At 42.4% G+C, this 25,147-nt stretch overlaps 1 protein-coding gene across 2 annotated transcripts; it reads left to right on the top strand.

Moving 5' to 3' along the window:
* Positions 1–206: 206 nt before the first annotated feature.
* znf644b (zinc finger protein 644b) lies at positions 207–25,147 on the top strand. 2 transcript variants are annotated; one of them, XM_076722829.1, is made up of 7 exons: positions 13,692–13,817; positions 14,293–14,414; positions 15,894–18,572; positions 19,651–20,223; positions 21,554–21,661; positions 21,806–21,902; positions 22,788–25,147. In XM_076722829.1, exons 3-7 carry the CDS (start codon positions 15,908–15,910, stop codon positions 22,963–22,965), a joined length of 3,621 nt encoding a protein of 1,206 aa, XP_076578944.1. In that variant the 5' UTR covers positions 13,692–13,817; positions 14,293–14,414; positions 15,894–15,907; the 3' UTR covers positions 22,966–25,147. The 2 variants fall into 2 exon arrangements, with proteins under 2 accessions (XP_076578936.1, XP_076578944.1); XM_076722821.1 differs by lacking the exons at positions 13,692–13,817; positions 14,293–14,414 and adding an exon at positions 207–403.

The following is a 25,147-nucleotide window of genomic DNA, read 5'->3' as shown; positions in this document are numbered from 1 at the left end:
TCAACAAATAAGAAACATACTGCAGTTTGTGTCTGTGAGGCTCTGATGATGAACAGGCAGACACATATAGATCTAATCTGGGTTGTAAGGTGCAGTTCAAGGTCACGCACCTCGTTCACAAACTTAAAATAAAATGTTCTGGGGTCATTTCAGTCCTGTAGGTGAGTGATGAAGGTGAGCTGCTCCACATGTGTCGTTCCTGGAACTACAGTATAAGGGCTCGGTGAGCACTGAGGGTGACGCTCATTCCTCTACCTCCGCCGTGAGCATCCCTCTCCTCCGGACTACAGGGCGACCTGCGTGATTTTAAAGCAAAATGGCGACAGCCTCAGAGCTGCAGAGACGAGTCACGGTGTCAATGACAGACTTGCGGACACGGCCGTCGTCCTGAGGCGGTGCTGAGGTAGGTGTTACAGCCTGCTGCACGGTCTGATGAGCGCACTGATACGCTGTCACCAGGTGTGGTCATCAGTCAGCGATGTGTCGCCGTGCAGGTACGAAAACACCGCAGTGACTGATGACTGAAAGGTGTAGCTCGACTTTCCTCCGCTTATTGGTTCTGCAGCATCGAGTCTGTCTTCAGGACGCCGCTGGTGCAGTTCGGTGTTTGTGGGTCAGCGTGCGTGCACAGCTGCTCCAGGAGCTCGCTGTCGCATAGCCTGTCTGAAAACATGTCAGTTTGGACTGAAGGACAGTCGGTTTATGGCAGCCCGGAAAACAACTGTCTACCTTAAAGTGGAGTTGAAGTTCATGTTTGCAGAGGATAAACTGTGTGTGCACTGAAAGCAGAGCCGCGGGCTTGTAGTAAACTTCATTTCTTAAGTTTCATGTCTCTGCCTTCCCTCGCTCACTTTGCATGGCCTGTTAAAAACCCTAAACCCTCATTGTATGGAAGGTCTTCAATGGCGAAACTGCTGCTGAAGCAAAGTTGAACTCTAACTGGACCACCTGAGCCCACCTGTGTCTGAAATCACTCCCTATTCACTCTGTGCTGCATTATTATGATTTACTGTTGAATGTGCGTCCATGTTACTTCTACCTTAAACTAACAATCCCACGATGCAATGCACTGCATTGTACAGATGCAAAGATTAGAGTGGTGCAAAAGTTGATGTTGATGTAAAAGTGTTGACAATCTCAATTTACTGCTGGCTACAGAGTAAACTATTGAATGCCTTTTCATTACATTTATATTTAGTATACAGAGCAGTGAATGAGGAAGTGAGGGAGACATTTTGGACTTTGGGCCTTTAATAGCATTTTTTCGTAATTATTGCATTCTCCTTAAAAAGTCTTGTTGTCGGTGATGGTTGACAAAATGCAACTCATTGAGTCAGCTTTGTAGTTTTTTTTTTTTTTTTTTTTTAGCATTTAGCACAATAAAGATGACTTTGACTGTTTTTCCTCCTGAACTATAATCATGATTTTTTGTTTGTTGTCCTGGTAGCTAACGGTAGCAATGCTAATTTGCTGTCTGTCCTCTTCAAGACGATTTCCTTGTGGCTCTTTTAATTTTTTCACCTCATTTCCTCTCTCACACTTTCTCATCCTAATGTTATAATGTTCAAGTTACCCACTCGGGTATCTCACATTATGTTAAACAGACGTGGCAGCCATGACAGCAGAGCAAAAGCTGACCCGGACACAACTGACCGTATGAAACTGGATCTGAACCCGTATGGGTCCTGGGTTAGGTCTTGGGTTCTTGGATTCATGTAGAACCGTGGAAGCCTCTAGTCTGAAATGGTTGAATTTGCAGCTGCTGTACTGGAAGTTGTGATAATGTTTGAAAAGTACATTTTAGTATGACAATATTGGAATTGATTTAAAGAGGAACTACATGCTAAATTATCTATTCATGTTGTTTTTGCGTCGTACATGTAGCCACAGATTCTTGTTGGCTTATGATGTTAATGATTTTTCCAACAAAATACACGTATTTCTGCTCAAAATTACCTTGTATGTGAATTTTGAAGGAATTTTGATTCAGCTAATTTCTCTCCCTCCCCAGTCTTGACTAAGTGTGCAGGACTCTGACGTCTTTTATGTGCGTTTATTGTATCGGACGTGGGCTCGTGTCAGTGGGTCAGACCTGCAGTATGTTCTGTAGTGAAGGGTTGTGCTTGATAACATTTGCTGCAGCATTTGACTGTTTTCCAGTGGAAATATTCTATATACTGAACATGAAATAATGCAGGCAGTGACTGACCTTTGCTAGATGGCACACTTCCTGGATGGTGCAAGTACTTTCTTCATTATTTCTGTTGTAGCTCAGTAGTTTTGACACTGAGGAACTTCCATAACTCTGTGGGAGTTTATTTACATTGTGGTTGTTGTCAGCTCAGGAATGGGAGTTTTGTAAAATCAAAGTGCAAACCTACAGAAGTGAGTCCATCACTCCCTGCAGGTGTTTAAGGATGAGCTTTCATGGCTATAGGAAGAAGCTTAACAGCCTAGCGCAGATTTTACTGCATTAGTGTACCACAGAGAGTAAAGGAGTCAACTGCCCGACTAAATAAATCAGATGGTTGAGGCATGTTATCCACAAATTGATTATATGTCACTTGACAAGGTCAAATATTTTAACCAAGATGCCTGAAGTCCCTGAATGCTCAGCATAGCAAACAGTTATGTGTTCTCTGTTGGCCTGGCTGCTGCTTACACAGCTATAAATGAAGACACCTGGGACTACTTAAATGGGAGTACACTGGCCTGAATTAGCAACTCAGCTGAGGAGCAGCTGCAGAGATGAGATATTTTAGTAATCAGGTGGCTCCACCAAGAACATTGAGGTCTGCAGAAATATATCAGAGGCGAGGAAATAAGGCCGGCACGCTTTCATAGAATCACACTGACCGAATCAATCCTCGACTCGTTAAATCATCTGCATGGAATGAATAACTTCAGAGCCGGTGACGAACGTATCGAGCTGTTCCCTTTGTCCCAGGGTTATGACGTGAAACTATAAGTTCCAGCTCCCATTAGCACCGCAACCAAACATTATTTTCATTATGGTGTTAAATAGTCAGAAAATAGTGAAATTTGTCTGTCATGATTTCCCAGAGGCCACGATCACGTCTGTGCAGGCTTCTTTTATCCAACAGTCGTTCACTGTTATGTTTGACACAGAAAAGCAGCAAAACCACACGACAACCTGAGAACTTCTGTCATTTTTCCATAAAATACGACATTAAAGTTATTAAAATAGATGCAGGTTCATTTGTTGTTGGCTAACTGACAAATCATTTCAGCTCTAGTTTCCACGTTGTTTGCATCGAACCTAATGGCCTGATATATTCTCCTTTTCTGTTTCTGATGTTCATATAAGCAGGAAACGTCCTCAGCTGTCCTTAATAGGTTTGTGATGGCGCTCGTTTGCCATTCAAGCGAACACATTGTGCTGCTGCTGTGACGTACGGTCACACTGTGACAACACGACTGTCACTAACAGTCATTTTAAGTGTTGATTCTGTTCTGAGCAGTGAAAAATTAGCCCAGGGAGACGTCTTCAGATTACATGTTTTGTTCTTATCTTTAATAACCATCTATAAAACAGAGGAGAGCAGACACCTTTTCACCTTGATGTTTAATGATGTTTGCTAATTTGATGTCCTATGATGTCATATTTCACCTGTCCACTGCAGGACATAATGCATGACTTGTGTTTATATTAGTTGTGATAATTAGCCGTAAAATATGGTTGAATATGATGGATTTTATTGTGCTGATCATCTCTGACTGGTGTTGATAATTCTTTGTGGCAAACTAAAGGGATTTGTGATAAAACTGTGTGAAACATTAAGCGTACTAACACTAACAATACTTTATGGTCATTTCTGTATTTAACTGCTTTCATGTTAACAAAAATCTCCAGAAAAGAAAGAACATTTTTGGAGAAAGTTGGTTTTTGTTGTAGTTATTTTTTCATACAGCAGTGAGGTCTTAAGAAAAAACACAAAGGTTAATGCATCGATTGATCAGCTGATCACTGATCTGACCCTGCTGACATCATGCTTCCTCGTGTCCTCGTGTGGATTCATTTTCAAGAAATGGAGTCCTCAGCTTTCAGTTATGGATCCAGAGCAGAGTCTGAATTTGGAGGGACAGATTCCCGGAGGCAGGGTGTGTCAGATGAAACCACAAAACCTTCGTGAAAGCTGAAGTATTCTTTGAAAGAAAAGGCCTGATGTGGCGAGTGGCTCTCAACTTCATGACCAAACTTAGAGGACGTCGTCTTGCTGTTTGTGTCTCTGTTCCAGGTGTGTTTGCATAGAGCCACGTGGAGGAGTCGACTGGTGAGCGCACGCCAACCGGTTCTTCCCGTCGTTTCATCTCGTTAAACATTCTGCACGGTTATCGAGCTCCACTCTCTCAAATGTGACAAACACAGGCGGTATTAGAGGAATACTGACTCTTATTAGAAGTGATATTATCAGCTCGTGGTTGTGGATTCAGACAAGAATCACAACAAGGTGACCTGCCGTGAAGCGACACACGTTAATCATTCGTCTCAAATACCCGCTGAAGGACTGACGCCAAGCTCGAGCTGAGTGTTGATTGCATTCTAATTGAAAAGCAAGGAAATGCGTTTGGTGTGGAGTCTAATGTTCTTGTTAGTATTATCATTATTGTAATCACAATGGCAGAGCATAAACCTAAAATGTGACCGTCTCTGAAGAGGTGTTATCATTCAGAGGCACAGTTGTGTGTCTCCTTACCGGCTTAGCACCTGAAACTGTAGCTCAGATGTGTGAAATGCTCTGAAACTATAGCTGGGTGTGATTACCAGTCAAATTAAATCTGAGATGTCAGTTACATGTGTCAGTGCTTCCACTCCTACGCTTGGCAGGTTGTAGGGAGTGACAGGCTGGCTGTTGATTATTTTCCAGTGTGAAACAGCATCACTGACACACAACCAGTGTTTAGTTTATGATCCTCTAGTCTTTGTTTGATTTTCTTCAAATGTTAGCCGCCGAATGCTGTAATGTTGAAATTATCACCACGTTGAAATTGTACCATCGTGGTTTGATCATTAAATGAGGAGTTCAGGTTTTCCTCAGAGGTCTAATGATGCAATGCACATTTCTTCTGTAAAAATCTAATAAATAGGTTATTCGGCTTTATTTTATCCAACTTTCATTGATAGTTCCTCGCTGGTCATTGTCGCTGAACCTGACATCAGCCTGGTGAAACACAGACTTTGTTTTTAATGAGTATTTTAACATGTTGGTCCTTTAAATGAGCATCTCTGTTGCAGATTCTGTGTGATTCATTGAGGACAGGCTCTGCACTGCCCTGCAGACATCCCTTTTTTAAATGACAGAAAGCACAGATGCCAAACATTTCCCAGGTCCAGCCTCTCATTTGTGAAGATTTGCTGCATGTCTTTGTCTCATGTGATAATAAACTGAATATCTTTGGGTTTTAGACGGATGGGTGGGCACAACAAGCAGCTTGTCACCTTGTGCTCTGGGAAACTGTGAAACAATTAATTGATTCATCAAGAAAGTGATGAAAATAATCAACTGCTGGCCTGGTTTTGATATCAGCCTCTTATACAGTGCACTTTATCCAGTTTTCATATTTTTCTAGCTACAAATACATTAAAATTCAAAGGAACATAAGATCTTAAGCAGCATGCGTGCTGTATAAAATGTGCAGACTGCAGCTGAGGAGAGTGTGGATTGCCTTTGATGACCTTAATGCCTTAAAAAGGCCGTTTTAGGACTCCACCTCTGCATTCATTTGGGCTTTTGGAGCTTTATGTTATTTTCTCCATCTCATAAAGTCCCCATGCTTTTTAAAGACATGTGTTGTATGAGGGAGGATCAGGTTTCAAGCACCACGTTGTAACACACTTAATGGCAGCTTCTGGCAGAATTTGTAACAAACAGATCCTTTTAAGCATTTCATTGGTTTTACACGTGCATGTAAAACTGCATCTCATTTCAACCCTCAAACTGTAATTTCAGCTCTCATATTTGTCTTTTTTCCTGCTTCCGTTCAGCTCATATTAGTGAACATTCACTGCTGCTGCTGGAGATACGAGAAAGCTTTTGCTTGCTTAATTTGCGATGGCAGCTCTACTGAGAGGGATTTGCAGAAGCACATTTTGGATGAATTTCCACAGATGAGGGTTCATTCTCTGGTTCTGATTCTCTCACACATTATGCAGCCTGATTGTACAAAAACCCTCAAGCAAGCAGCTTTTGAAGACAGTTTATGTCGTGACAACATCCAAACTCAGATTTCCATTCTTTTTACTTGATAGTTTTGGATATTTTTCATGTTCACAAACCTGAATTTAAATGGAAATTGTGTGGCACTCCACTTTTTAAGAGCCATGGGAGCGACTTCTTCCTGGAGAGGAGTTTGTTTTAAAGGAGAGACGACTGCAGCTACTTAAATCTGAGGGACTGGCAGGTGAAATTGCTTTGGTCCATCAAAGGCTGAATGAAGCAGCACCTAAGTCATGAGCTGCAGATGTCCACAATCCAGCCTGATGCTCAGCCTCTGCAGATCAAGCCTCCCATTATCCTGTTTCACTCAGGTTATGGACCGTTTCCTCCACTAAGGGGCAGAATATGATCACTGATGCTCTCGGCTCTCACTCAGGAGGACGATATGTTGAAGAGCAGCATCAGTTCATGTGCTCTGTGTAATCACACTAAATTGAATGGATGATGATAAAAGGAATAAAAGATGGACACAAAAATGTCTTATCATTTAAAATCTTTAATGTGCAGTTTTGTCATTATGGGAAATCTGAAAATAAATAAGGTAAAAAAAAAAAAAAAAGATCAGAATTATTTCAACTAATGACGGAAGAACATACTGATGTATAATAATAATAATAATAACTGTAATAATAATAATTTGATAGTATTTATCCATGTTTTGCATCTTGTGCACTTTCATTATTTGCATCTGGGTTAATTGTGATTTTATTCATTATGCAACAACTAAATCTAAATTACCAGAACGCCTAAAAAAAAGCTTGCAGTTTCTGATATATTTTACTCTGATCCACATTCACCCAAGTCTGCAAGAACGTCAGATCAGCACGGTCTCGTATTTATCCCTCCGAACATTTCTCAAGTCCAAACAGCCTCTGTGTTCGAGGGTTTGGATTAGCGGGCTTCTACTGCACATGAGCCATGAGGCGGCTCACCCTTTCTGTGATACCTATCTAAGGTTGAGCTCAGCACTTTCCTCATTAATTTCCCACTCATTCTCAGAGCTGGATGTGATATTTTAGAGATTTGAGCATGCGGGGCACAGGTTAGGCGCAATTATGCTGACGGAGGGCTTTTACAGCTATGCTCAATGAAATCTGGAGTATAGGATTATACATGTAGAAAGTTATATAGCCATTAACCTTCATTTCAGTCCCCTCGCTGATCTCTGGGAGGCAAATCCTCCTCCAATCGGCTGCTGTCGGGTATATTTCTCCACCCTTATAAATGACCTTCAAAATGATAGATCGAGGCATTCCTTCTTCTTCTTATGCTTTTGAAGCATTTGTTTGCCCTTTCAGGTAGTTCAAACGCTTCCTTAAACTAGGACTACATACCACTTCAATTTCTTTCAGCTGCACGACCGAATCGATTCAGAGCTAACTTGAAGGTCTCCTGTGTAGCCCTTGACCACTGGTGGCGCCGTGGAGCAGTTTTTGTTTACATCGCGCACACTCAATGTAAACAGTTTACAAAAAAAAAAAGCTCCACAGCGGATCTTTAAAGTGTCAGTATGATGTCGTGCTGTCGGAAAGCTTCAGTCACCTTTTAACATGCGAAGGTAACTGAAGTGTCTGCTGCTAAGCGTGTAAACAATTTCGTGTTTTCAGCAAGTTTCCACGCCTGCAGGTGCCATCTGTTGGTGATATTTGGTGTTGCGGAGGATTTGGTGGACTGTAAATATTACAGCGCTGCTTTAGTAAGTGACTGCAAAAAGGAGAAATAAAGATATTTAATATTTAAAGGTTTATCAGTGAGGAGAAAATGTGTTTATCACCAGCTTGCATTGCTGTGTTAATGCAGTCGGGGCTCGGTCCACGTTGAGTCAGTTTTTTTTATTGATAACTCCTGATAATTATTTCAACCAGTTTCCTAAATAAATGTGCTTCTTTCATGAATGATCCAGAAAAACATGTCGGTAATTTGAAGGAGAAAATGACTTCCTGAAACACCTTTTTTTTGTATGAGGAACAGGTGAAATGATCTTACCTCCATGAACTGATTCCTCACTTGTCGTGTGGGTTTGTTTCATTTGTTCACCTTTTAGCTGCAGTGAAATCTTCATCTTCAGTCAACTGAAGTGTTCTTTTCTGACAAGAAACTGAAAAAAATCCTGTTAATCTGCTAATGATATAGACAAAAAGCTCAAATGTCACAGTTGTTAAGCACCATCTAATTAATAAAATGTATTGATGCCACATTTTATCGTTATTATGCAAAGAAATTTAACACTATTATGGTTTAAATTGTGTTATTTCATCAGTAATCCTTTTTTCCTGCGTCGCAGCATGACTGATGACGCTTCTTCTGTCTCGTGCTATCTCGTGTTTTCTGTGCATCGACGCTGCAGAAAGCAGCCTTTCACAACAATGGCAGCTCCCTCCCTCACCCCTCCAAGAAAGGACATTTTTGAGCCCCTTTGATTTGGCCCGATTTGTTTTGATGTGAGGAGTGAGTGGTTTTTAAAATCTCCTTAACTCCCCAGGCCTGGCCCAGTCTCCCACAGGGCTAATGACCGTAGCCTGGCCTGTGTTGAATAATACAGATGCTGGCGAGGTGGAAGCGGGGAGGAGGGCAAGGGGTTAGACGTGGGCCCTCCTTCTACAGTACACCTCCATTGATAAGATTGTATTAATTGGTATGAATAGAGAGGGTTTTCTCCCTCTCCTTGTATACATTTACCATTATACTCATTAGCTTCCCGTTGCCTCCCAGCAAGTTCCTCCTTCACATCCCCCGGGGTCTCCTGGGAGGCAATTTGCATCTCTCCATGGTGTCTCTCTGGGGTTATTGAGGAAATATTAGCCCCTTTTCTTCTGTGGCCGACCCTTTGATTTATTTGGAGCTGGAGCTGATAGAGTGGCACTCACATGTTAATGACTGGTGCTGATACAGGCCCCTGGTGCAAGACGACGCATTGATCCGGGTTGAAAAGGTACAATTGACGAGCAGTACTGAATAATCGCCTTACATGCGTCTGTGTGTGTGTGTGTGTGTGTGTGTGTGTGTGGACCTTGGGAGATGACAAGGGAATCCCACTGCTGTCAAGGCTACAGCGCTCAAGCTGTCCACTTTTCCTGATAGAGTTAGATAAATAGGCTTTTGTTGGCCCACGAATTCCTTGTGACTTCTTGACAGCCGCAGTTTCGGCGTTTTCTCTTCAGAGGCTCGCTTCTTCTTTGTTCACTGCAGGCTCTGCTGCGCACGCCGCCTCGTTGACCCCGTGCGATCGTAGTTATTTCAGCCATGTCTGGGTCTGGCAGCCCAATCGGAGGCTGCAGACGACGCACTTGATCCAGTTACTGTTTAGAGTCTAATAATAGAATTCAAGGTGACTACCGAGGACTCGCTTCGCTTGCCATTAGTGACTGCGAGGTCCCTGCCTTCCCCACCTATCCCTGCCGCCGTGCACTCATATTATGTTTTAAAGGAAGATAATGAGAGATTTCATCCTAATACCTGCGATGCTTGACATGCCTCCATATTTAAGCTCACTGATGTCTGCTCAGCAATGTGGAGCCTGTCCTCAATTTGGAGAGCAGTTTGACACCGACTCCCTTTCATCTGGATGGTCACATGTCTCCAGCAAAGCGGCAGCAACAAAGTTTGATGTATATATATATATAATTTTCTTCCATCCGAACCGAAGAGGGAAGCATCTGAGCATGCCTAATCATAGCAACTACTCCTGTCTTGCTCAGTATCTGCATACTTTCAGTTCTATGGTAATAATAACATTTAATAAAAGTCAACATCCTAACTGCCACTAAACAAAAATACCCACCACTGCAATCGCTGCATCTCCCCTGCATACTTATAACAGATTAGAGGTTATGTATATCAATTGCGCAGCTCATGCATACTGTTATGAAGGAGAAATGCAAGAAATGGAAATGTGCCATTTCAACGAGCCGGCGCAGCTTGCCAAAAGCGGGCAAGTGGGTAGTGCTTGTGGTGATGGTCGGGTTTGTTTTCCTCTCGGTGTTGGGAGATGAGAAGTCGTGTATCTAAACAGAGCAGATATGATGTTTATGAGAGCCATCTGCTCGGCAGCCCTCCTGTGCCCACTGCCCTCCTCAACGTGAGAGCAGCCTCATTAAAACGGTCACATGCCTGAGAAATTTCTAACCGCTGTTTTTTTCCCCCCTCTTCCCGCCTTTAAAAGGAGTAGAGTTTAAAACTAACAAAGCCTTGGGAAATCCCCATCAGACATCCCTCCCTTAATCCATTTAATTTTGAAAGGTATTGTTTAAAGCTTTAAAGTTTATATCGTTTAATCCCCCTCCAACACTACGGGCAGCAAATGAGGCCGTGTCAGCAGCTTGAACAGATATAATCTACTCCACACAACAGAAAATCCTCCTTCAAGACAAGGTTGCATGGGTTTCCTGTGAACTCACTGTTTGATGTTTCTACCTGCTATTGAACATGACTTCTGTCTTAACCCAACTGTCACTCGCTCCCTGTCCCCTTTTATCACTCCGAATGTTCTCGCTTCACCTTTTTTCATCAGTAAATCTACCATCACAGCCATTTCACTCGTTCCCTTTTCGGAGGGGGGGGAGGGGCGAGAAGTTTGTTGTGGGCAGGATTTTTTTTTAGATATGTTACGCCGGTGTTGAACCTTGGCTGAAGGATGGGATTGTCTTTTGCTTTGGGAGATTCAGTCTCACCTGTGGTTCAAGGCTTTAACCCACGTCCTGTCTCTGTACGTCTGTTCTGCCTTTGGACTCCACTGTCATCACGTGCTCATCACGAACTCACATATACTGTTTATATTCTAGATTATTAGTTAAAGCAGTTCATCGTTACGTCTCATTTCTGTCCTCTAAATGCGAAGCTCCAGCCCGAAGCCGAGCTCGGCTTAGCACAGAGACAGCGAACAGCAAGCCTGGCTCTGTCCGAAGGCAACAAATCACACCTACGCAACCTGCGATTCATGCTCGGTTCATTTTTGGACACATTAAACAAACGAGATGTTCATTAATGAGCTGTGGAACGAGCGGTACAGTCGATGGGTTCTTCAGAGCCATGTTAGCCGTTAGCATTCACATGTTCAACCGTCATGATTTTAACAAAGTTCAACATTTACTCTGTTGGCAAACAAACTAATTGTAGCTTGGTACAGTCCATATCCATGGGCTTATGGGAAATGGTGTTCGTTTGAGATGTGATGTGAACCACACAACATGGAGTAAGGTTGTGTTTCAGGGTTTTTACTTATTAGCTCTGTCACAAATGTTAGTGACATGTCGAATGAGGTTTTCTTGCTTCCCTTCTTTCCTGGAAGTCCTTGTTTCACTTCAGCTCTCGATCATGTTTGTATATCTACCCTTCACAGATGTTCTCATACATTACTGTTCAAGCAAGTATGAGTATTTCCCAAAAACGTCCAACTATTCCTTTAAATTAGCACTTCCAGTCGTACTTATCTGTGGATCTTTTCTTAAATTGTAAATATTCTTGTTGTTAAATCGTGTCTTAGCATTTAATTTGTTCTCACTAAAAGAACATAATTCTCTTTGCATCAAACCATCGATGGAGCTCACATGTTTTCCCGTAGTGTGTAATTTGACTCATATAACTCCAGCATATATTTCCACTCAAGCAGTAAATTACATTGTTTAGTTATCAAAGGCTTTGTGTAATTACATTTGTGCAATTCAGGATGACAGGGCTGATAGTGTCTGCACAAGGCGCTGGCATACATAATCACAGCCAAAATCCCATTAGGGAGAATGGAGACCATTATTATGGAAATGACCTTTGGGTGACAAGAATTCAGTGGGATAAAAGAGTATGTAATCCAGACAAAGACATCGTGTGAAGCCACTCGCTTTATTTTCTCCCGTGCAAATTTAGGCTGTTTTATTGTCGCGTTTTTTAGTTTCACATTCTTCTGCGAATTTTGGCACGCTGCTAATTTCTTCCTGCTTTTCTGCCGTTTGATGCTGCAGGGCTACGGTAGCAGAAGAAGAACTTAACAGTGTGTTTTTTTTCTTTTCGCTGTGGCACCTTCGCTGAGAGAACAAACTCACCTTGGGATTACTGGAGTGTCAAGCTGAATCTCTGTTTGTTTTGAGCCACACTTTGATACTCTCACACTTAAGAAGCAGCTTCATAAATTCACATTGTGTCAAATAAATCAATAGATCCCATTAGCTGAGGAAGTAGTGTGGTGCAGTACTTGAGGGACCGTGGTTCCCTTGTTTAGACGTTTCTCCAGCAAAGGCGATGGCAGAGGAACGGAAGGTTGGCTGTTGATCCATACAGACAGCTCCAGCAGTTGAAATGGTTTGGCTGACTGGTCCCAGTTGGTTTTTTGTGCCGTCTCCACTGTGCTGCCAGCCCGGGTCTTCAGTTGAACAGGAAGAAGGAATTTGCTTAGACATTCGCAGCCTCGCAAGCCTACAGCACCAGACTCTTCCTCCTCAATCTGTTTGTCGTCCTCTTCAGACCTGAAGTTTGGGTATTTCAGCCTGTTTGCATTAAATCTTTACTGAAGATGAAAAATGTCCTGTTGGTGGACGACCTGCCCGACCTGCTGAGGTCCACACTGTCCTTTGCAGTGGACAGCAGGACTCTGTCTGGGGTCGTAATGAATAATTATTTTCACTATCGATTGATCTGCAGATATTTTCTAAACGTTAAATGCCTTTTACAAATTTCTCGACTCAAATCATACAGCGTACATTGTTGTTTCTATGTTTGGTTAAACATTGACGTAAACAGGTCATATCAGTTAAGTCTTGATGTTTCATTCGCTCTTTTACATTTTGGGGATTTACATGTTATTTGTGACCCCACGCTGACCTCATTAAGGTGTCATTGTTTTCCTGCTGCTCATCCTCGACTGGTGCTTATTTCTCTCCTGCACCCAAATTCTTATCATTAATTATTTTAGGAGCTTTTTTCATAATCCAGCTTTTTTTTTTTTTTTCGTGCTGCATCAGGTGCAATTTAAGGTGTGATGTCTTGTCTGGTCTTGTGGGCAGTAAGAAAAGGGTCTGAACCATCATCACTGCCATTAATGGCCGAGTGTCCCCACTCCTGGTCCCATGACTGTTCTCAGAGGGTTTTATTTATTGTCCTGAACAATTGTAAAAATGTATTGCACATTTACTTTCTAAAAACAAATTGAATATTAGCTTTATTTGCATTGGAGTCACTTACACCTCGTCAAATGTCTGTTTTGAAAAAGCCTGAGCTCCTGGAGCACCGATGCTACAACCCATCAAAGCAGATGTCATCGTCGTCACTCTGCTGGAGACTTCAGCCTTAATGCAGAGATGGTTCCTGAAGTGTCGATGAGGAAGTAATTACAAAATTAGATTGAGAGGTCACGCAGTAATGCTTGACCTTTGTCGATGAGATGGAAGCAGATTGTTGCTTCGGCTTGTCTCTGCACATTTACACATGCAAAATTACTACTTACGCAGCTACCTGGTGTAATGAAACAAGTAATCAATGCACAGTTTTTACAGGTAAATGTTATGTACACAGTGGAGAATGACAGCAAGATGAAAGAGAATGGGGCTTAACATGCACTGAGGTTGTGAGCAGACTCAAAGCCACACTGATGTGAGTACATGGCACTCGTCCCAGCCCACCAACCATCAGAGAATGCTGCATGTTATCCTGCATGATATCCTGCTCATTTTTTGCTACTGGTGCAAATTCAAGCTTTTATTTTTATGTGGTTTATTACATACACCCATACAAACTAATGCAATTCAATACAGTAATAAATCCCATATTAACAAGCTTATTACGTCAGGTACACAGGTGTTTATTCTGCATTATGTTGAGGTGTGTTTCTAATGTTTTCACCATCCCATTCACACATTGTGCATCACAGGAGCAGAAGATTAGAAAAAACTATCAATACAATGACCACCACTATAGTCTCAACAAAAACTCAACAGTATAAGCTGCATAAATATAGAGGTGAGCAGCCAGAGGATGGCACAGCTGCTGTATTGGATTGCATTAAATTGTACCTAATTAAGTGGCCACTGAGTGTGTAACGACTGCTCCTAATATTTTGTCCCCCAAGGACAGATTTTAAGGAACGCCTCTGACCATAACCTTGGAATTGATTCTTTCACAAAGGTAGAAGTACATGCAGGGCTGCTGCATTGGATTACATCTGATTCTACAGACGCATCTAATAAAATGGTAAATGCACTGCACAGATATCAGTTTGAGAAATACATCTTACACACCGAGAAAAGGCAGTAAAAAAAGTCAAAAGATGGCTCAACACATAAGTGTGAGTTTGTTTTCTGTCGTCAAACAGTAAACAGTGACGATGTCTCTCCTCTTAAATCTCATTTACCAAACTGAAAAATGAGGCAAGTGTTTTGGAGAAAATGCCAGACAGGGTTAGTGAAAGCTCACAGCAGATTGATCTGTGCATACAGCTTAACTGTATTAAAGCTCATAATCCCTGTAAATATCTCCAGGCAAGGCAAAGTCAGCCTTTTAACATTGACTAAATGAAGTAAATAGAAGCAAATGAATTTTTAAGAATTATATTTCTGTTGAACCCCTGTTCGTTATATATAGAAGCGAATTGTGTGAGTTGGCTGCTAATGAGGCTTACACGTTTTGAACGGAGATATTTTGATGGTTTTGCCACCCTGCCGTTTGGGGGTAACAGTGAAGCACGCTTTAAATGTCGAGCGTCTGTTCCCCTTTCGAACCTCTAACACCACAACAGATGGGGAGAATATGGAGCTAGGAAGGTTTTACCTCTGAGGTGGTAACAGTGAAGCCACTCATTAACACTGAATTTACCACTTCGTTAGCAACGCTGCTTCCTGTAGAGAGCAACCAGCCCTGGATGTCAAATCCACTGAGCATACATTTTAAACTAAATCAGCTCCGGACAGCCGAGTGTAATCTGCTGTAAGATGGAGCACACACGTTTAATTGTATGCAGATTCTAATCTTATTTAATGACTGGAAGCCTTCAGTTTTATAGGTTTGTCCGAATATGAAAATGTGAAATAAATGAGTTATTGTGTGTGCGTATGTGCAAAGGCGTATGTTTTCTTTGTGTGGGTCTGTGTTTGTGTTTTAGACAGATTGTGTGCCTGCCAATTTGTCAGGATTCAAGTAACAACAGTCTCATGCTGGGATCTGTGTTGGCACCATCACAGAGTGATAAGACGCAATATGATCTCATTGGAGGTGTACTTTGTTCCCATGGAAATTGGTCAATTTTAGCAGACGACTGAGAACTTTATGTGGAGAAGCAGGAAGGTTGTATCCCAGAGGTACGCTCACATAATTAAGCATCCTCGCCAGGGTATTCAGGGCTAACAGCAGGGTTTGTTGTGAATAGAGGTGGCGAAAGAGGGTGTTGGAAAATCATAATGTGGCACAGAATAATACCGCTCTCATTTTACGGAGAATAGCCCAAAAAACTATTTTTTTTAACAGCAGCACATTATCAGCATGATTTTATTATACCTGTTGTGCAGCAGTGTTTCATTTTGTAATTTGCATCTGCGTTAGTTCTTCCGGCAAATCGTCTTCACATGGTTGAACACTGCACTAGAATAAAGGAAATATTATGCTTGCCTTACTTGACTTTCTTGAAATGATTAAAAAGTGCTCTTAATCGTTTTCTGATTTTTTTTCATATTTCAGAAAGTACCACGACTATGTCTGATTTGAAGCCAAATGCACAAGAGGACAAAGACGTGGAATCTGTGTCTGACAGCCCAGGTCGTACTCAGCAGCCATTACAGAGTCACACATTCTCCCTGAAGAACAATGCTGCAGGTCTGTCCTCAGATGAACACGAAAACCCTTTAAATGGAACCCAGCCGAATCCATTTGTATACAGCAGTGTCCCTGCTGTTCCCCATGCAGGCAATTCATTGCCTTCAGGAGCACTTGTTAATGGACCTGGTTCACACCCCACCTCAGAGGTACACTGTGTCCTGAACAAAGGCACTGTTTTATCCAACAATGTCCTGGATGCCGCGTGGCAAGCGGAGAAGGACACGAGCCCCGAGGTGTTACCACCACCTAGTGAGCTTCAATCAGACGCTTGGAAGAACACAGCGGGGCCCGTCGTAAAAACACTGGCCACACAGCCAGGTGTCAACACGCCACTGTCTCACTCGGAGGAGAATGAGTCTAAACTGGCCTATTCCACACTGACAGGTGACGGTGCGGAGCAAATGCACATTAGCCAACCTTTGACAAAGCAGACAATGAAAACAAGATCTCGACGGGACGTAGAACGGTCAGAAAGCTCCTCCGATGATTATGATGATGCTGGAGTAATCAGATGGGATTCAACGAGAGAGCGCTTCTCGCACGACAACAGAAGGCTGGAGACCAAAGTGATGCACCAAAGAGACATGAAGCACAGTCCGCATGTAAAATGCATGTCAGGCGCTCTGGAAAAGGTTAACAACAGCCTAAATCACAGACATTTCTGTCTCTGCTGCGGTAATGATGTTGAAAATGTTGACATTGGCAACAAAGATGATTCTTTGGGTACACAATCTGATATTAAATATTCTGGTGTGCCATTCAAAGATCTGTCTAGGAGCACAGCTTCAGACTCTGAGCGCTGTATTTATAGCACAGCGCAGGGAGGCTGTAATGAGGAAAATGACCGTGAAGATGGAGACAATTTTAGTCCAAAAGTGGAACAGGTGAAGACAGAGCAAGTTGAGCAAGATCCACTTCTCTTTTCATGCACCGTATGCAATGTTAATTTCAAGGAAAAAATGCATTTCCATAGACATATGATGTATCATTTAGGCAAGCATAATCAGGTGAACAGTGAGAATGTTTCACAGCCCTTTGTATGCAGGGAGTGTGGGCGTTTGTTCTGTGATAGCAACTCCCTCATGAGCCACATCATTATTCACCAAGACAGGCTGGAAAAACTTACGGAAGAAATCAAAGGTCTCAAAAACACCAAATTCGAAGGCAGGAAGTGTCCTCAGTGTGTCTTTGGTTGCAATTGTCCTAAAATCTTTGTCCAGCACGCCAAAACACACGATAATCTAAAGCACTATTACTTCTGTGAGGAGTGTAACTACATTACACTGACGCAGCAAGCTCTCGAAGCACACTTACATGTCGCGCACCTCAACACACACCAGCCTCAATACAGGAAAGTGACTCATAATGATGCAGAAGAAGGGAACCGTGTTCAGTTTCAGTGTAAAATGGGATTTTTCAGAAGCAGAGACAAAATAGTACTGGAAAGACGCTCCGAGCTAGAGCGTCAGCGATCACATAGTGGTAATGGTGAGGTTGATGACCAGCCCAAAATTGTTGCGTCTAAACCAAGTCTGTCGACTAATTTTGGAGAAACAGCCCATTTCACCCACTGCTCTGGTGAAAACTGGGACGTCTACATTCAAAAGTCCAATGAAAACACTGCAAATTCTCCTCAGTTGAAGTGTCCCGTTGGCTGCGCCAAAAACATGCTCCCACCATCATTGTGGAGGGTCGACAGGCATGGGAAGTTACTCCTGCAAAAATTAGATGTGGCAACTGATCTCACCTGTGTGGAAGGAGACGATGACTGCAAGGCTTTTGGCAGCACAAAGCAGGCAAACTGTCCTGCAACCCCTGATTTTTTACTATCAGCCAGAAATCTTAAATTAGACCAGATGTTGTGTCAAGGTAGCAAGAACAAGTGGGTACGCGGGAGTTTACAAGCAAAGCAAAATTCTCCATCAGTGAGAGAAATGTCAACACCCTTACATAACACTATCGACAATTTGAATGGTAATAAATCGCCACGACTTAGCCAGAGGCTAAAGAAACAGTCTGCAGATAAGGAGTTAGAGAAAGGCTGCGAGGGCAGCAGTAAGTTCAGTGACGACGCCAGTGGAGCTACAGGCAGCTTCCTGGAAAGCGGCGAGGAAAGGAACCCGTATGCTCGGAGGTATTTCAGAAAGAGGCAGAGATTTTCAGCCAAAGACCAGAGCCCCCATGTACTCAAGGATGAAGACGATGGCGATGAAGACTGTAGTGACATCGAGCAACTCATAATCAAAGAGGAGTATATCGAAACAACAGCGCGTGATGATTCCCCACAGTCGCCTCGTACATCTACGAGTGACAGCTTTGAGGTTTTCCCCACAGCAGGGGTCGAACACAAGCCCTGTCCGTACTGCCCTGCCATGTTCGAGTCCGGAGTGGGTCTGTCCAATCACGTGCGAGGGCACCTTCACCGAGTTGGTTTGAGCTATAACGCTCGCCACATGGTTTCGCCAGAGCAAGTGGCGCTGCGGGACCACCAACCACGAATCCGCAGAAGGATCCCCTGTGCTACGAGGAAAGTGAGAAAAGGTACAAGTATGTGTCAGCTATGAGCAGCTAAACACTAACAGCTCAACACAAAAGGTCTTTAATGAAGTTTGCCACCCGTCACACACCTGCAATTCAGTGTTTTAGCCATGCGACCAGCATTGGCTGTAGAGATGGCATCAGTCTGTTGGACTGTCTGTCCATCACTTTGGTCCATAATTCTACACTAGATTACCATGAAATTTGGCACATACATACATGGTGTCCAGAGGATGAATCCTATGGACTCTGGTGATCCTGTAGCTTTTCCTCTATGGCCACCATGATGTTAACACTTTTGGTTTTAAGTATTCCCATCAGCCCCAGCTGTACTTTGTGTTAGTGGTAATTGGCAAACATTAGCATGCTAACCCACTAAACTAATATGGTGAACGTGGTGTACGTTATACCTGCTTGAGTGCGTTTAGCTTGCTGGCATTAACATTTTGTCCAAAGCACTGCTGTGACTAAGTTTAGATTGACAGAGCTGATTCCATCAGGTTCTGTCCGCTACACATCTGACAGGCTGACTGATGTCATTCCAGACGATGTGTTCAATTCCACCGGGCACGTTCTGTCTCCATTTCAGGAGCGTCCAAGAAGCAGTTTGTTTGCTATAACTTCAACAGTCTTTCCCAAACCTTGACCATACCGCTGTTGCCATGTGCAGATATTCTTAAAGGTTATGTAAAACAGTGAACATAATCATCCATTTGTAGAATCAGAGAATATTGTGAGTCACAGTTGGCCAAAATAGTGAAGTCGTGGGCCGGACAGCTGGACAACGATCCAGAACCTGTTGTAAAGCTCTGTAAAGCTGAGATGTAGATTCAGCTGATGATTCTCTGCAGGTTGGTCACTGTGAGCGCTCCTCACATTGTAATTGTTTTCACATTGTCACTTGATTTTGTTGGATAAAAATATTGATTATGTCCACTTTAGATTAACAGCTGCAGTATGTGATACAGACAGTGGATATGAAAGCTTCTGCATTATAAAAGCATCCAGTGCAGTGTAATATTAGAAACAGTAGCTTAGTTCACTTAAATTTTTATGACAAACGTCATGTGATTTATTACAGCTGTGAAGCCAGAAGCCCGAGGCGAGCACACTTGTCCCCTGTGCTGGGGTTGGTTTGATACCAAGACCGGACTCTCCAACCACGTGAGGGGACATCTGAAACGAATTGGCCGAAGAGTGACCAGCAGCAGTAAGTCCCCGCTGTGCATCCTAAATGAACTCCTGCAGGACAAACAAGAACATCGGAACATCCTCCAGGTCCTCAACAAGAGCCGCTTCCCCTCACGGTCCTTTGTTTCACAGAAGTTATTCAGCACCAACGGCCTGGTCCCGATGAGCGTGGGCATCCCAGTGAAAATCCAGTATGAGAGTCCGCATCCCATACTGGACGGCTTTGTACCAAAACAGGAGGCAGAGGCCTTCTCAGACAGGAAGACGCTTCCGGTAGAAGCACGAAGAGGCACTGAAGCCTCCTCCAGCACTTTAGTTGAATTGCTGAAGATGAGACAGAAAAGTTTGGAGCGTACAGCGAGAAACAACCAGGATGCCTATGCAACCAGGAGGCTCGGAGATCTGACCAAAGATTACACAGAGGAGACACGGAGGACCAGCGTGGAACCAAAGTGGGCTCGTGGTACGGACTCAAGTGCAGTTTGCCTCTTCTATAGATATTTGGCAAAACATAGACATAAGAAGCACTTCACGACATGCACCTCACCCTTCACATCACAGTGAAACCTGGAATGTTTGCCTCTCATGTTGAGGATTCAGCAGCAGTGTTGATGCGATCAAAGTGCACATGTTTTTCACAGTCTTAGCTTTGACTGATTACAGATGAGTCCACTACTTATTGTTGTTTAGACATAAATGATCCGTATCATGAATGTTCAGCATCTCTTGACAGGTAGCTGTACGCTGCAGGTACATACCAGTGAAACAGTGCGAGGATAGTTCACCATCATTTGATTTGTGGAAAAAAAGAAAAAAAAAAACACACACTGGATTGAATTTTTGTGAGTGCTTTTGAAATTCAGATTAAAAAATCATGAGATGCTCTTGATGTTTAGTTGGAAGCCAATCATCCGTGTTTACACACTTTTGTTTAATGTCTGTCCAAATCAAACTTTCAGTCAGATACTGAAAAAGATGATGGTAAAGATTTTGAGGTTTGCTGAGCTCTGTGTTAAACTGAATGGACAGACAGTGCTCTGCTGTGAGTGTCCTTTAGATTATTTGTTATCAGGTGTTAAAGATAATACACATTCATGATTGAGCTGCGGTTCACATTCATTTAATCTCCCAAATAAAAAATCTTTTGTCCTTTCTGCTCAGACATTTCCAGTGAGAAATTTCCTTTGAGCCAGAATGAAATTAAAAAGTAAAAATTCAGATTAGTTTTAATTTTGGAAGATCTTTAGTGATGACTCAACCGTCCCTGTAATGCTGCACAGCAGTGTCGCCTCCAGTTCTGTCAGAAGACTAACAGATCTGTCAGTTTTTGTGTAGTTTATGAATCCTCTGTGACTCTCATGAGGTTGTGTTTGTGAAAATAACGCCCCCAAAGACACAAAATCGTGTTAAACTTCACCAGTAACACTTTTCAAACTGGAAAGTGCAAATCAGATGCTTAGAATGAAACCAGGTGGAGGGCGGCTTCGGAGCACAGTGGGAGTAACAGTTTTCCTTGATAATAAAATTACTGCATGAACTCAAACACTGTAGTACAACGATTTTCTCCTGAAATGCTGCGCCATCGAACATCTGATGAGCCGAAACCTTGATGTGAGACCCACGTTGCAGCTAAACTGTATTAAAATTAAAACATCATCCAATCAAATTTCCCATTAAAGCCTGCCGATGAAGCACGTGGAAAGTATAATCACATAATTTCAGCCTAAACGTCTTGATCCATTTGCTTTGCTCTCTTCGAGTTTAATTTCTCTTTTCATTGTTCTATCTTTCAGAGGAATGTGAATCAAATGAGATTTGTATTCAGTGTAACGGCACACTGCTTCCCGCTCAGCTTCACGCCTATGCACACAGGAAGAGGACCGGCATCTTTGAAGGACCAGGTGAGTTTCTGACAGTAAACTATGGCTCAATCTGTGGTCAGCAGTGAATAATAGTTTGGCTCTGGGATTATATTTTCATGCCTCTCGTTAGTGATAACTTAATTCTTTCCCTCAGATAATGCAGTCAGCGTTTTGTCTTTTCAGGCTCTGATTATAAGCAGAAGAAGCCCAGACTGAGGCCTGGGCTGAAAAAGAAGATTTTCCACTCCTTGAATGCTGAGATATACACACTCACCTGCAGGTACAGAGGATGCAAGGTCGCATGCTGTATGTAAACATGGTTCTCTCAGTGAAGAGTGACGTGAAGGAGCTCCTCACCCAGTTCCATGTCTCACATAGGCCCTAAATGAAAGAAATGAGATGACGCATAGGCAGACGTCAGTCCTTGTCTGGGACCGCTGAAGAAATCTTGAAGACCAGCTGCTGCAGAGAATGAACAGAGCAGAACCCCACGCGCTCCTGCTCTGCTCGCCCTTACTGCTCATTTGTTTGTCAGCAGGCCCTCAAGTCACCAGAGCACCAAGCAGGCCTGTCCTAGTCCTTGACCTGACCAGTCTTCTACCACCTGCCACCTGACTAGTCCCCCAGAGACCTCCTGGGAACAGTGATGGACTTCTGTATCAGCCTTAAGAGATAGTCCAGGTCCTATCTCAGATAAAGGGCTGATAATGGGTTCAGCTGGACCTTTCTCGAAGTGTGGAGGTTGGTCTGGCCATGTGAGACCACCTTCATACCCTCACTCCTCCAGAGTGTCATCCCTCCTCCAGATCTGCTCCCCATTTTAACCTCAAATATGGCCACATTTAAAGCCATATCACAAATATCACAAGAGCAATGGCTTCTTTGAGAGTGTCAAAGATTCAGGGGACAGTCAATAAATTGCTGAGGCTGTCCCCCTTCAGCACACATACTGTACGTGTCTTCCTATATGCCCACATTTTAACTGGCACATATGGATTAGGTGACTGTGACCCACCTGAGCCAATCTGTGTGCATACAGAGCATGTGACTGGGTGCTGGAGGGACCTTATTACAATCAAATAACACAATACAGCATGTATTTCAGACTGGAAGAAGATGGCTGTGCTTTGACTCGAGAAACCTTCTTGTCCTCTTGTCTCTGCAGATTCTGTGATCTCGTCTTCCAGGGTCCCCTGTCTATCCAGGAGGACTGGATCAAGCATTTACAGAGGCACCTCCTGCACACCGGCGTGCCCCACTCAGGGACAGGGATGGTGGAGGTTTTGGGTCTTCATCACAAAATACAAATACGCATGTCTGGTGCGCACCAAGATCTTGAGTAGAACTTTACCGTCTAGAACTTGCCTGAATTTGTTGCCTGAATTTGCACAGTTTATACGTAATAATCAGCACATTGTTTTAGATTAGTCCTGTAACTGTTTATATACAAATATAATAGTTAATCCACTTGATAGTACATGTTAATAATACTCTATATATTAGCAAAAAGTTTACTAGAGGATATTTTAATGCTATGCTTTGCCTTATAATACAACTTTTAGGATTTCTTTCTTCAGTGTAAGCTGGTCTGGCAGTGCAGAGCTGCCATTGGAAAACTGCTCTCCTCTGTTTGTCATGGTAAAAAAGTGCCTTGTTATTATGACACAGCATTTTGCTTTAATGAGAAAACATTTTCATTAGAAAGTGAACACAATATCCAGATTTCAGATCTCAACAGAGGAGTTCAGCATTATAAGAAACATTTTTCAGTATCTTACTCTTTTAATGAGAAACTTTTTGTCAAAACAAAAGGAGCATTGCCACTCTATCCTGGAAAAACACATGAGCCTGAACATTTCCATTAAGCTCACGTCTCACTTTCTTTTGGAGCCGACATAAAATAGAGTTGTGCTCTTGTTCGGCAGTGTACACAGGGCTGTCGTTACACGGCGGCTGCTTTGAAGGGTCTCACCTCTCTGTGCCTGAATCACAGAGCGTTTCTCTTCATCAAAGTGACATTCAACACGCTGCGTTATGTTGGGACAGCGTGTTCTGTCATTGTTCTTCTGCTTAACCTTCAACCACCAGTGTAATTTCCGGCTCTCATTACAGCCACGACAGCAACGTCTTTTTATAATGAGAAAACTCTGAACAGGAAACCTTTTGTAGCAACACATCATTTGAATATTTTTCTCATTGTGGCAGCTCTCGACTTCTCTCATGAGTAAGAATATATTGTAATCAGCGACATTGTGCTTAAATTTCAGACTGAATAACCTTAAACCCACCGAGCATCTGCATGTCCATCACCTGATCTCTAAACTTGTTTACAACTCGTAGACTTGGTGCTTGTTCTGCAGGGACGGCTCCATTCTTCCACACAGGCTATGCAGTGTGCAAAGATGACAGATCATTCTGAAGTGAACGTTTTTCAGGGTCTATCACAGGAAGAGAGCATGTCGTCTTTGTCCCAGGACGTTGCCTTTTGTTTGTTCTGTGTGCACATCTGTGGGGCTCAGTCTGGTTGAATCCATTGCCAAAACAAACTCACACTTCACAATTTTGAGAAATACTTTTCTTTGAAGTCCAATATTAGAAAGAAAAACATGAATATATACTCTATCATCTGTAATGAATGAATATGAATGTATATGCTGCTTTCAGTGCTGCTGACCCATGATAGTTTTTCACATTGTATTAAAAGCCAATAAATATAATAGAACTGTAGATTTACATAAATCAAAGACATATTTAGCTTTAATAGCTAAATGTCATTTTAGGTATTTTATGTATTTATCTTCTTTCTTCGAGTATTCAACTTGTTACACAGGGACGTTTAAAGGGTTGGTTCAGATTTTCTGTTGCTCCACTTCAGAGAATCCAAACTAACCCTTAAAGTCAAAGACATGCAGCACAATTCCACGTTTCATATCCTCAAGTTGTTAAAGATTTCTGAAAAACAAATGTTACTCGGGCTTGACAGCTTTTAGACTTTTAGTCAGATCCTAATACAACTTTTCTGTAGATAAATATCTGTATAGAAACCTGTGATATTCATAATAAACTTGCATGATACAAAAATGTCACTAAATTTAAAGACATGTAGCGAATTATTCTTAATCAGCCAAATATACTGAATATACATTTCTGAGTGATTCTGTCACAGTTTTGCTCACAGTTCTTCACAGAAACTGAAAAATCTACAGTTGTTCCACGATCCCAGTATTTATGCATTTTATGTCAAGTTCTGCTTTATCTGTATTATTCTAATTATTCACGTCCATGTCAGTACATCGTTATAACCTGAACGTTTATGACTTTATCTTTGCTGCTCCAAACTTCCAGTGACTGTCGGGTCTTTTTAAGGGAAAATATCTGCTGCACAGGAAGCAATATATTTAATGATTTGAGCAGCAGAGAATATGTGAACACTGGTGACATTATTTGGGGTTCACCGTGCAATAATGATATAACAAACATGCTGGCAAAATAAAATCAAAAGATGAATTTCTGGTGTGTTTTGTT

Source organism: Chaetodon auriga, chromosome 3 (genome assembly GCF_051107435.1).
Source record: "Chaetodon auriga isolate fChaAug3 chromosome 3, fChaAug3.hap1, whole genome shotgun sequence".
In the NCBI taxonomy this organism is placed as follows: domain Eukaryota; kingdom Metazoa; phylum Chordata; class Actinopteri; order Chaetodontiformes; family Chaetodontidae; genus Chaetodon; species Chaetodon auriga.
The sequence above is the reverse complement of the archived record's forward strand: the minus strand, read 5'-3'. Positions and strand labels throughout refer to the sequence as shown.